Source organism: Manis javanica, chromosome 4 (genome assembly GCF_040802235.1).
Source record: "Manis javanica isolate MJ-LG chromosome 4, MJ_LKY, whole genome shotgun sequence".
Lineage (NCBI taxonomy): Eukaryota > Metazoa > Chordata > Mammalia > Pholidota > Manidae > Manis > Manis javanica.
Window position 1 is genome coordinate 128580365 of NC_133159.1, and position 12833 is coordinate 128593197.

Consider the following 12833-nt stretch of genomic DNA (forward strand, 5'->3'; position numbering starts at 1 on the left):
GAGTCATGAGCCACACAGTTAGTTGAAGGGGCCCCTGGAGGTGCTGATGGAAGGAGAGAAACTTGGGGAGCCCTCTGGGACTAGAGTTGAAAAATTAAATATATAATGTCCAGTGAAATTTGAGTTTTAAATAAACAATGAATAATTGTTTAGTTATAAGTAGGTCCAACATCATGAGCATACTTACATTAAAAAAATATTTGTTGTTTATCTGAAATACAAACTTACCTGGGCAGTCTGCATTTCTGTTTGCTAAATCTGGGACTGCCTGGAACTCCTCACAGTCAGCTCCTTGGGAAAGAACATGAGTGACTGTCGTGACAGTTGGTGCTCAGCCATCTACTTGTCCCTGGGTGAAGTGGCAGGGTGCTCTGCCCTGACTGTCCCCCCCCCACCAGCCTTAAGGCAGCCATAGAGCCTGGCCCTGTTGGCTGGGGAGGGGAGGGGCCATCCTGAGTTGCCCTGTGGGGTCACACTCATGTTTGGCTGTGTCTTGAATCCAGGAACCTCATTTTTGCAGGAAAAAAAACAATTTCTTGATGACTTGGCCTCCAGTCCTGAGAGGACTGGGAGGGACTCCCCTAAACGGTTTCATATCCTTTGCTCTTGATCTTTGCTCCTAATCATCAAAGGAACACTCAGGGTGGAAATTCAAATATCACAGGATTAAATTAGACCATCCCTCCACAGACAACTACTATCAAGTTTAATGTGTCTTCTTCCAGATTTTTCTCTATAAAAATTATATAATCTTTTCTATAAATAGAATCATACAGTGTTCTGAAACTTACTTCTATTTCACATATCAGGGACCTCTTTCCATGCAGGCATGTACTCTAACTCATTGGTTTCACTCTGCCTCCTTCTTTATTCCAGTGGTGCTTGGTCTTTTGGGGCTCTGAGCGCCGTTGGGTGCTCAATGAATGACAAATCATATAGGCACATCTCCCAAATATTTGTATGTGACTTTGGATGTCACAGCCTTCCTGAGACTGATCTGACCCATCACCCTGTACATAGCAGGGGAGCAGGGGTTGGGGGAGGATCAGTGAAATGGGTCCAGAAGGGAGGAAGAAGTGTGAGCATGATTTTATTGTTGTGATGGGCAGACCCATCTCTGTGGAGCCTCGGTCAGAGGGGTCCTGGGGCCAGTCTCCATCGTGAGACCCTTTGCCTGTCTCGAGCACCCACCCCTGGCGGTTCCTTTCCTAGCACCCTCATCATGATCACCTGATTCCAGCAGCTGCCAAACCCCTGGGCAACGCCAAGAGCCTCCTGGCCTCAAACGGGTTGGGCGACATTCACTTCCCGGCACAGTCCTCACCACCTGCTCGGTCATTAGGAAATGCCTCAGCGGCGGCTGTCACTGTGACAGCAGCAAGAGGACATGCTGTCTCACCAGCACCTCTGGGTGGCTCAGAACTGCTCCGAGGAGGCCCTGGCTGGAGAGGTGGACGCTGCTCTCCCTGGTCCCAGCCAAAGTGAGTCTGGGGGCCGGCCGGGAGTGGGGAAGGGGCAGGAGCTAGTCAGACGGTGGCAAGGTTTGGAGTGAGACGAGCGACGCGGGGCGTGGGAGTGCGTGTGGGAGTGGTGTCCAGGGCGGGGGAAGCAGTCAGGGTCTTGAATTGGGAATCCAGGAGGGAAGCCCTGTCTCAAGGTGGGGAGGTGGGTGGTCACCTGGGCTGTTCACCTGGCTGGGGAGACCCCCACCCAAGCACTCCCCACCATGGGCTGCTGCGGGGGGCGAAGCCAGGCACTGGACTTCATAAGGCCAGCTCCCTTCGGGCTAGCCTTGCCCACGCCCGCCTCACAGACGGCTCCAGCCGTGTCGAGCCACTCTGCGGAGGGAGTTTGGGTAGTCACTCTGCTGACCATGCTTCTTCAACTATTCCATTTGTTTATTAAACCACGTTACAGAGGAATGGTTGACACACGAAAAGCTGTACATATTTAATGTATACCACTGGATTCCGGAGCTCTCGGGTGGTATTTTCACCCAGATACAGAAATGGTGTTTCTGTAGAGGTAGAAGGGCTGGGACCACCCACTCGACCACCTTGCTCTCAATTCTTCATCTACTTCTTTGATCGAGGTCTGGATTGCCCTCCACGGAGGTACGTACACCCAAACCATCGCTTAAGGCCATGGTGCACAGCCTGGGCTATGTCGCCAGGTTAACTGGGCTTGAATCCTGGTCTGCCCTGTACTAGCAGTGTGACTGAACAAGTTACTTCACTTAAACCCTGAGCCTCACTTCCCTCATCTGTAAAATGGAGATAATACCTACCTCCCAGAGTTGGTGTCAGGGTTAAATGAGGATGGGATGCAAACTGCTAAGCGCATAATTAGTGTTCAATAAATTGTCGCTGTTATAATTATTTATTATTAGAGACACTGGTCCCACCTCACCCAGGAAGACTTTCCAGCTCTCCTCTCCCTGCCATTCCCTAAAGCACCGATAGCGATGCCTTTTGGCATATAATGTCTCGCACTGTTATTTAGCTAGTTTGTGCCAAACAGAACGTGTTCCTTGTATTTCTTCTGCAGTCCTCTCCCGGGCCCCAGCAGCCAAGATAGAGTCAAGCACATAAGAGGAGCACAAAGATGGAGAATGAAATGGAATTGAGAGATGGGAAGGGACACAAGGAGGGAGGAGTCAGGGAAAGACAGAGGAGAGGTGAGAAGGCAGGGAAGGAGGGGGACACTGTCCAGGCATGAAGGACATGCCTCTCCTGAGGCACGATAAGAAGAAAGGATCGCCCGGAGGGACCAAGAGGGGAACCTGGGATATCCTTTGCGCTCCCTGAGTTTCTTTACTTTTCTTCAAACTCAGAAGCAAAATGGAGGCTCTTCTCCCCACCTCCCCTGTGCTTCCCGACTTAGCTAATATCTATTCACCCCACCTATCAACTGATTATAATAATGTTCTCCATGTCATCTATGGAGACTTCTCTTTCTCTCCCTGCCATCTGATTCCTTCCCAGGAGATCTCAGGTAAATCACTTGCCCCTCTCTGGACCAGAATCTGCTCATCTATAAAACCAGATTTAGCTAAATGACCTCAAATCTGCTCTAATTCTCTTGCCTGTCTTGACATTTACTTCTCAGTTCCCCAGCCGACAACCTATTAATCATCATTCCTCTTTACAAGAAATCTTTTTCAAGGAAATTTATTTGTCCACTTGGCTGTAAAGCTTCATGAAGGACTTTCTTGATCGCTGCTAATCTCCAGCACCTAGCTCAGTACCTAGCACCCAGCAGGAGCTCAATAAACACTGTTGGAATAATTGGATAGATGACTTGGATGGACAGATGGATGGATGGAATTGCCACCATATGCCGTGGGGACTTACGAAACGCAGGGGGACCATGTTAGCAGTTGGCTGGCTTAAAAAATCATGGTTATCTTGAGAATAGCCCCAGTTTTAGACATTTGCAAGTGTTTTATGAAACAAAATAACTGAGAAACCCTGGAATCAGTCTTCATTTATATTTATTGCCCATCACTTACCCAATCCACTGTTAATCTTGTTCAGTTATTCTGAGCAGAGCTGCCCTCTGTCACAGAGGTGTGACTTTTTAGTCATCTACATAATAGGGAACATCTAGGGAGGAGAGGGAAGGGGGGGAGACAGATGCTAGGAGGGGCGAAGACTTGGCCTGCCTTAATGATGACACCTACCAGTTATTGAGCAATTACTGGGTGCCAGATGCTTCACTCAATACTCTGTTGAAGAACTCTGAGAAGGTAGTACTATTATTAACCCTATTTACAGATGGGAGACTGAGGCTCAGATAAGTTAAACAACTGCCTGGGCTTATACAGATAGTGATGGGTATATAAAGGATTTGAACCCAGCTCTAGCATCCAAGCACTTGAAACTCTCCCCACTCCCCATGGTCCCCTCTGTCCCCGCCTGGAGGCCACACTGAGCACCTCAGAGACCAAAGCTTGACAACCCCTAAAAAGGTTTGTGCTGCGTCCAGGGTCCCGGGTCCCCTACCCCCACCACTACATATTTTTGTTCTTTCTTAGTTATGGGACATTTTCAAGTTGGCAAAGTGGATCTGAAACCAAGCCAAGGGAGGGGTGTGATTTCAAAAGATGTACAATTTGATACAATGTCCTATCCATTAACCAATTCTGTTCTCATTATATCCTATCTCAGGTCTATGGGCTGCCACCCCATCCATTTGTCAGTGTGTCCAGGGATGTTTTGTCTATGTCACTGATGGACTAACATGTCAGTAACATGTGATCACAGTTCCTTCTAAAGAGGTTATTCTAGGCTCAGTTTAGGCTACACAGTCTCATACAGGGACTTTTAAATGAGGACACTTGGACCTTGCCACATACCCAAGCAGGTGTTTGCCTTCCAAGTCATCACCTTGGAAAGCTGTGTCCTTGATTCCACCATTCTGCCATTGCTGAGAACTTCAGAGGACTCTCCTTTGCTTCAGATAATGTTTAAAACTTTATTACTTGATGCTGACTCCATATCTTTGATTTAAAACAGTATTGTGCCACCTGTTCACTCATGTACTTCCTTACCAGGCTTGGCTCCCAGTGGCTTTTGGACATTTCCAAAATATCAGATATATCCTGGGAGGACGAAAATCTGCCTTCACTGAGGTTAATCAGAAGGTTTTTTGCTGGCTTAGGCAACCCTGTAAGAAGAATTTGAAGAATGGCTGAGCTGTGAAAGGTGGAGGAATGAACCCACAGCTCCCTGCCCTGACTACACAGAGGGCCAGCAGGCATTTGGATGTGTAAGTTCTGAGCTTTATACTCAGAGTCATTGCTTTACAGCCACACTTAGCATAAAGGAATGCAGGCCAGTGGCTGGGTACAATCCAATGGATCAGCCAACCCCTGAGTGGGGACACTGAGGAGCAGACCCTTTTCTGGAAAATGGCTATGCTGGGTACAGGCCTGCACTGGAGCCTGGACTGAGGCTGGGAGCATGTGCTTACCCACCTGCTTCCCTTGAACTGGGTCCTCCTGCCTTCGCTTCTGGCATTGAACCAAGAAGACATGAGGTGGTGACCTCACAGTGTGTGCATGTCGTGGTAGAGGTGAGCTATCAAGGAGGCTACACCTCCATCACTCCATGCACATCCTTCCTGGTCCCACATGGCTGGGACCTCGTTATCCTTCTGCCAGAAGCACACCTTCATCTCCCCCTAAGGGTCTCAGGCTCTGGTTCTCAGGTCTTGGTTTAATTCAAGTAGGTCGCTGAGGAGCAGCAGAAGAGGAAAGGGTAGGAGGAAATAAAGTGAAGGCAGAAGGCATGGAGAAAGGGAAGGAGGCTGCAGTGGAAGCAGCAGTGTAGGAGACAGTTAGGGATAAGGGAAAAGGCACTGAGGCTCACAGCCCTTCCTTCCCACAGCTAAGGCCCTGCCTTCCCAGAGTGGCCATGTCAGAAGGCGAGAGCAAGGACAGCTCAGGCAGCGAGTGCCCCGTGTGCTACGAGAAGTTCCGGGACCTGGAGGGCGCCAGCCGGACGCTGAGCTGTGGCCACGCGTTCTGCCATGACTGCCTGGTCAAGTACCTGCTCTCCACCCGCGTGGACGGGCAGGTCCAGAGGACCATTGTCTGCCCCGTCTGCCGCTACGTCACCTTCCTTAGCAAGAAAAGCACCCGCTGGCCCTCCATGCTGGACAGGAGCTCCCAGACCCTGACCGTGCCTGCGGGCCTGCCCTCTGTGCCACCACCAGACATCCTGGGCCACACAAACCCCCTCGCCATCTCCCAGCCCGTCTGGAGATCATCCCCGAGTCAGAGTGCCCAGTTGCCCTTGGATCCGCTGCCCAGCCTGCTCCGGGAGCCGCAGATCTTCGTCATCAGCCGCCACGGGATGCCCCTGGGGGAGCAGGACAGCGTCCTGCCACAGCGCAGCCTGGTGGAGCTCTCCGAGGCTTCCCCGGCGCCCAGCTCCACCCTGTCATTCTGTTGCCGCTCACGGGGACTGCTGCTCATCACCCTCATCGCTGTGGTGGCCGTGGTAGCCGCTGTCCTGCCCTGGGTGCTGCTGGTGAGGAAGCAGGCATGATGGTGGCACCTGGAGGGGCTGCTGAGCAAGGCCCGGCCTGAGAGCAGCTCTGAGAGCTGCCCTGCTCCACACCACAGGGCTGGCTATGGCCTGGGAGGGGCGGGGCCCTGGTACAGACCCAGGCCTACCAAGCCCTGAGCAGCCAGTGGGCCTGGGGGAGGCCTGGAGCAGAGAGGACATGAGGATGGCGCTGCCTGGAAGTATGGTGGTGTCTCTACATCTCTGGCTCCTCACTCCCAGCAGGTGCTCGGGCACGATAGGGAGGCCGGGGGGCTGTGATCACTGAGGCTAGAGCTGAGCTGAGCTGCTGAGGTCTGCGCTGAAAGGGAAACTCTGGGTTCCAGGCCAGGGTGGAAAATGGGATGAAGGCCCCTCCTCGGACACGATAGTTGTGGCCCTCAGGTATCTTCAGCACTTGCTTTCCCCTCCTCTAGGCTAGAACTGAGCAAGGTGAGAAGATGGGGGGTCACTCCTGCCTGACATGTAGTCCTTACGTGCAGGTGCTCTACCTGAGGCCAGGTGGGGGACATTCTGCCGGAAGTGCTGCTGCATGGGGGCTCAATGGCAGCGCTCCTCAGGGTCAGAATTCCCACCCAGGATTCTCTAGCTTGCTCTAAGGAAAACAAGAGGGGGGTGGTACAGCGGCCAAGAGCACCTGTTTCCCAGCGAGTGTGTGCCTTCCACGCCCAAATCACCAGCCTGGAAGGTTTTCCCTGAGGGAGAACCTGATCTCAGAGGCTGTGGCCCAGGATTTCAGGGGGAAGTAACAGAAAAGGGTCTTCCTGAGAAGCTGAGGCCATGCCGGGAAACGGGTTACTGATAGAGGCCAAGGCCAGGACAACGGCTCACAGAGCCAGGCTCCACAAGCCTCCCAAGCTCAAGTCCAAATTTTGAGTCCCAGGGTTCTCAAGGATGGACCGGAAAGCAGGGAGTGCAGAAGTCTGATGGCTGAGACTTGAGTCAGCTGAGAACTATGTGGGCAAATTAACCCCTGGGGGCTCCTGCCTCCCTCCCAGCCCAAGTCCTCCTCCTCATGATCCAACCACTTATTAGAGGCCACACTAGCTGGGCCAGTTCCTGAGGTGAATTCCCAGGCTGGGCTGGGTGAGGAAGGGTGGGGAAGAAAACAGCTGTGCCTGTCAGGGACACTACTGTCTCAACAAATGCTGAAACCCAGGTGCTGTCGGCTGCTGGCCAAGGCCTCTTTACCCAGGACTCCACCCTGGACTGGGCTGGGGGTCCTTGATGAGAACCACTAGAAACACCCCAAACTGGGTCTTGCCTGAGGTGCAAGTCATTCAGGAGCAATTATTTTCTGTTTATTAAGGCCCTACGTCAGCGGGCCATAATCTTAAATTAAGAATAAAAACAAAAACCTCTAGATATTCCCTCCAAGAGGTAGTTCTTCCCATCCCAGGTGTGCCAACAGCTGAGCCATCCACAGCCTACATCTCTCACGACAAAATTTATTAGCTGTGGGGAAAGAAATAGCGCTCTGCCTCTTACCTGGTTCTCAAATGCCTGGGAAAGGGACCCACACTACAAGGGATATTTGGGACACAGGGAGGGCTGGTTTAAGGCACTTACGGGCTTCTTCATACTCTTTGAAAGACCAGAGAAGCATAGGTGCTACTTGGGGGGGATACAGATGGATTGATTGGTGGGAAAATATTTTTTATAGGAATACAAGATCAAGTTTACAGACTAATGAGTCTGTTTTAACCTCAGCCAGGCTGCTTTAAACAGTGTCATGAATCTCTGGGGACCTGACTTTAGTCTTTTCAGATTCTTTTGTGTCTGGCAAAAGTTAATTTCACAACACCTGAAGTGTTTTCATATTGTTTGGCAGAGACTTGTAGATGGCACTTCTTTTATTTTCAGAGAATGTCAAAAGCTATTTTTTAAATAAAGGTATATATTTTCTCAAAGATTCCAGAGACACTGCAAATGCATGTGGGAAGCTCTGAGCTTGGACTTACTTTCAGGATAATTTACTTTAGATGACAAAGACAGTTAGAAAATACAAACGCAAATGGGTCTTAAAAGTGTTTGCTCAGCCACATTAATGAAAGAAATCCAAATTAAAATTCTGCTGGTTAACTATGTTGCACCTATTCTCTGGCCAAACCCTGAAAGTTTCAAATCCCAGCTGCCAAAGTTGAGGAGAAGCAGGTGAGGTGGTGGAAATGCCCACTGGTAACACCCCTATGATGTTATCTAGCAATACTTCCAATTTGACCAAGAAATTCCTGTTCAAGAAATATATCTCATAGAGATACTTGCATATATGAGAAGTGACATAGGTACAATGTTATGTCATTGCAGCAATGTTTATAACAACAAAGGACTGGAGCAAACCCTACATGCCCATCAACAGGAGGCTGGTTGTATAACTTAAGGACCAGGGACTAGCATGCAACTGTAAAAAGAACAAAGATGGAATCTCTGAATCCCCATAGGAAGTCTTCAAGATACAATGGCAGATGGGAACAAGCAAGCTGTGCAACACTGGGTATTGGATACTAGTATTTATGCAGAAAGTGGGGGGATAAGAATTTACACTCCTATTGCTTATTTATACATATAGAAATTGGGAAGGTACACAAAAACTAATTACAGTGATTAACTGTGGAAGGGGATGAGAAAATGATGGGGGGTGATTTTCCCTTTCCCTTAGAGACTTTTTGATTTTTGAAACAAGTAAAGGTACTATTTACTCAAAGATTAAACTGAAAAATGTATTAGAAGCTAAAGACATCTTCAGTATACACACGTGTGGCCTGGTGAGGAGTCAGCCCCAGGAATATTCGAGAGAGGCCAGACTGCTTATCTTGTCATTCAAGACTGTCAGCTACTGGCTCAGTGGGGCCGGTTTGTCTGGTTAGAGGTATGACATCTTATGCTTCACAGGCACCCCAGGAAGGAAGGTAAAAAGTTTAAAACACTCAGTGTTTCCGAGTTCCTGTGGATTTCTTCAGGCCCCATCATTTAAAGTGCTTGTTTCAATTCCTCTCTACCCTTCCTTTCTTTCCTTGAATAAAATCTTTTGCTTTAAGCAACCACCCTGGAGTCGGGGCACTACAGGAAGATACCATTAGTTAGACAGACAAATAGGTAGATGGACAGACAGGTGCCTAGGGTTAAACGTAAACTATTGCTCTCCTCTTTCTCCCCTTGTACAAAGGAATTCGCCCTTACACACACACACACACACTCACACACAATTTACCACCTCCCACCACCTTTAACTCTGATATATACCTGCCCAGTCTAGGCCAAAAAGGCAAGCTTAAAGATCCAAACACTGCTGGTGAGCCCTGGGCCAGAGTTGCCAGGAGCCTGGGCACACACCTTAGAGACCTCGGTGCCCCTCAGAACCAGTCTCATGACCTGTCCCCTCAATGAAGCCTGCGATGGCTCACAGCTCTGCCGCTCTCTTCACTTCTCCCTTTGGCTTCTTTATCAGTCTCAACATTCTTTTTGTAGCACAAAATAATCTTGCCCCATACTCACAATTCCTCACTTTCCTTCATCTTCCTCTTACCCAGTACAAATGGACACCATAACTAATTCTTTTTTTTTTTTTTGGTATCATTAATCTACAATTACATAAGGAACATTGTTTACTAGACTCCCATCACCAAGTCCCCCCCACAAACGCCATTACAGTCACTGTTCATCAGCATAGTAAGATGCTGTAGAATCACTACTTGTCTTCTGTGTTGCACAGCCCTCCCTGTGCCCCCCCATTACACACACATGCTAATCATAATGCCCCCTTTCTTTCCGCCCCCCTCCCTTATCCCTCCCTTCCCTCCCATCCTCCCCAGTCCCTTTCCCTTTGGTAACTGTTAGTTCATTCTTGGGTTCTGTGAGTCTGCTGCTGTTTTGCTCCTTCAGTTTTTTCTTTGTTCTTATACTCCACAGATGAGTGAAATCATTTGCTACTTGTCTTTCTCCGCCTGGCTTATTTCACTGAGCATAATACCCTCTAGCTCCATCCATGTTGTTGCAAATGGTAGGCTTTGTTTTCTTCTTATGGCTGAATATTCCATTGTGTATATGTACCACATCTTCTTTATCCATTCATCTACTGATGGACACTTACGTTGCTTCCATTTCTTGGCTACTGTAAACAGTGCTGCGATAAATATAGGGGTGCATATGTCTTTTTCAAACTGGGCTGCTGCATTCTTAGGGTAAATTCCTAGGAGTAGAATTCATAACTAATTCTTAAACAATTTGCAGTTGCAATAAGCAGTGCTGGGGCAGGCCTTTGGGCCTTTGCTTGGCAGGCTCCCTCTGCCTAGAACACTCCCCACCCCCAGCCCCTGGAAAACTACAGAGCTTTCCAGAAACAGTTCAAAGGTTACCCGTAAAGACTGCCCTGCCCCCTTTCTCAGTTAGAACTGATTGCATCCCACAACCTTCCCGGAGACACTTTATTATGCCAACTTGTTGACAAGTCCAACTCCTCCTTCTGGACAAAGTGCTTCTCTAGGGCAGGATAGATCTTATAAATCTTGGTATCTGGCACAGAATTTGGTAAGAGTAAGAGCTGGATAAATACTTCAAGAATGCATGGGTGAAGGAATGTATGAACAAACAGGATGGTTTGGTGTCTAGAAAAAGTTTAGCATGAAGGACCTAGGTGTGGAATCTGGATAATAGTTGCTCTGGTGTGTCTTGGGACTTCACAAAGACGAGTCAGTTTAAACGACCTTTTCAAATCATGTAAGAGGAATGCAAGGAGAAAAGAAAGGGCAGCCAGGCAAGGTGGACAGAGGACCACCAAGGGTGGAGCCAAGACACTTAGGAAGATACACAGACTCTATAACTAGGCTACAGTCATTTGCATCTGTGTGTACAGTTTATACCCTAGCAACCTTCATGCTGTATAAAGTGACTGTGCTCTCCAAATAGTGGACTGAAGGTATAATTTCAATGATGCAGTGTTGGATGGACGGAGGGAGCTAGGGAGGCCCAAGAGGGAAGAGTGACCATAGAGAATGATGGGGCAGCTGAGGAAACAGAGAGACCCTTTGTGCAAAGACAGGAACAGGATGGAAAAACTTCAGGAAAAGGGTGTCAAGGAAACTGCTAAGTACAAAAAGAGAAAAAGTGAGAATGAAGACCCGAAAGGAAGATGAAATAGGAAGGCAGGAGCCTTCACTGGCTCTCTCTGGCTTCCAGCATCAAAATCAAATTCGGCTGGGTGCCCAGGGCCCCAGGGGCTTGTCCCTGATGCTTCTCACTCCAGCCACAAGGACCAGGCTCTTGGTAACAATGTGTCCTGCTGCTTCATACCTCCATACTCTCCTTCAAGCTATTCCCACTGCCCCATGCAGCTAACTGTAACATTCTTCAAAATTCAGTCAAGGGTGGTCTCAGAGCTCTCTCTTCTGTTCCCAAAGCACAGAGGCAGCCTCTAGGCAGAGCACTTTCTCTGACTGCCATGGCGTCCTGTGGTGGATTTTCATTCTCTCTCCTCTTAGACAGTGAACATCCTGCAGGCAGAAACTGACTAACGTCATTTTGTAGCTCTAGTGTCCAGTTCAAGGCTGGCTTGTGAAAGATGGTCCATAAACACTTGTTGAAAAACTGCAGCAGAGAAATAACTCACAGAATTTTTGAATTACGAACACAATCTGGGGCTATTTCCTCCCAGCATATTTAAAATACATCATTTTTAAATAATGAAAACACATGTTCTTTACTGATTCTACTCTGAACCCTCAGGGATATGGCTTCTTACTCTTTGACCTGACCCAAAGGATCCTACAATTGGGATCACATACAGTTACCAAGCCAGCCTGCATGGATCCATCTATAAACCTAAGGGTTCTTTATAACCTTGCACAAGTTCCTCTCACTTCTCTGTGGCTCAATATCCCCATCTTCCCCATCTGTAAAATGGGGACAACAATAAAATCACAAGGCTATTTAGCGGATTATAGGAATTAATAATGTAAAGTGAGAGGAGTGTCTCTAGTACTTAGCAAGCTATGTTTTATATATTATTAAGCAATATGTGTCTTCTTTCTGTATTATGCATTCAACAGAAACCGATCCCCGCACTGCAGCCTGCCTCAGAATCTATTTGCAGGGGAGCGCACCCCCTTGCTCTGCTTCCATCAGATCCTGAACTGAATGAGAACAGGCAGTAAAATTCAGAAAGGAGCACAGTTCCCTGCATGGAAAGCCCTCACGCCGGGCTCCTTCAAAGCATGGTCTGGGACCAGCACCCTCGGCATGACCTGGGAGCTCGTTAAAAATGCAGGTTCAAACCTACTTCCGCAGGGTGGGGTGTGGATCCGTGATCCCAGTCCTCGGAAGGCCGCTCGCCGGCCGGGGCCGAATCTCGGGCGGGCCCCACCGCAGTCAGTCCCGCAGCGGTGTGGGGCGGCAGCAGGTGCCAGGCTGCAGCTCATTAGAAGACCACACTCGACACGCCCACGCCAACGGCAGGAGCGGGCGTGGTGGCGTCAAGATAACCGAGGTGACCCGCCGCCCGCAGTCCCAGCGTCACCTGGCGGCCAAAAGTAGGACCTGACTTTTCCCAGCTAATGGGGTGTCCCCCGCCCGCCTGCCAAGAGTGAAGGGACGGCGGTCCCCTGGGGTCTCTCGTTTCCTCGTCATCCACTGGGATAGTCGGACCCTGAATAGACCCCGCCGCTCGCCTAGGAACCACCCTTCCCAGCGAACGCAGCTGCGGAATCCAGATCACCCATGGGAGGAGGGACTTGCCGGGCCTCGCAGTTCCCCTCCTAGCCGCGAGGG

At 49.3% G+C, this 12833-nt stretch overlaps 1 protein-coding gene and 1 long non-coding RNA gene across 8 annotated transcripts; one reads left to right on the plus strand and one right to left on the minus strand.

Moving 5' to 3' along the window:
- The first annotated feature begins 1290 nt into the window (after positions 1-1290).
- On the plus strand, positions 1291-7983 carry RNF222 (ring finger protein 222). 7 transcript variants are annotated; one of them, XM_073234839.1, is made up of 4 exons: positions 1293-1481; positions 1918-2114; positions 4170-4770; positions 5391-7983. In XM_073234839.1, the coding sequence occupies exon 4, from the start codon at positions 5418-5420 to the stop codon at positions 6051-6053; it is 636 nt and encodes a 211-aa protein (XP_073090940.1). In that variant the 5' UTR covers positions 1293-1481; positions 1918-2114; positions 4170-4770; positions 5391-5417; the 3' UTR covers positions 6054-7983. The 7 variants fall into 7 exon arrangements, with proteins under 7 accessions (XP_073090942.1, XP_073090940.1, XP_036882968.2 ...); XM_037027073.2 differs by having other exon boundaries at positions 4556-4770; XM_037027074.2 differs by having other exon boundaries at positions 4663-4770.
- On the minus strand, positions 7813-12706 carry LOC140849042 (uncharacterized). Its single transcript, XR_012130494.1, has 2 exons — positions 12346-12706; positions 7813-11654 (listed from the first exon to the last, which is right to left on the minus strand). It is a non-coding gene; the product is annotated as an uncharacterized lncRNA (long non-coding RNA).
- Positions 12707-12833: the final 127 nt, after the last annotated feature.

What these genes read in the sequence shown, in the direction of transcription:
- RNF222 (XM_073234841.1), top strand. Translation starts at nt 5,418, where the DNA reads ATGTCAGAAGGCGAGAGCAAGGACAGCTCAGGCAGCGAGTGCCCCGTG.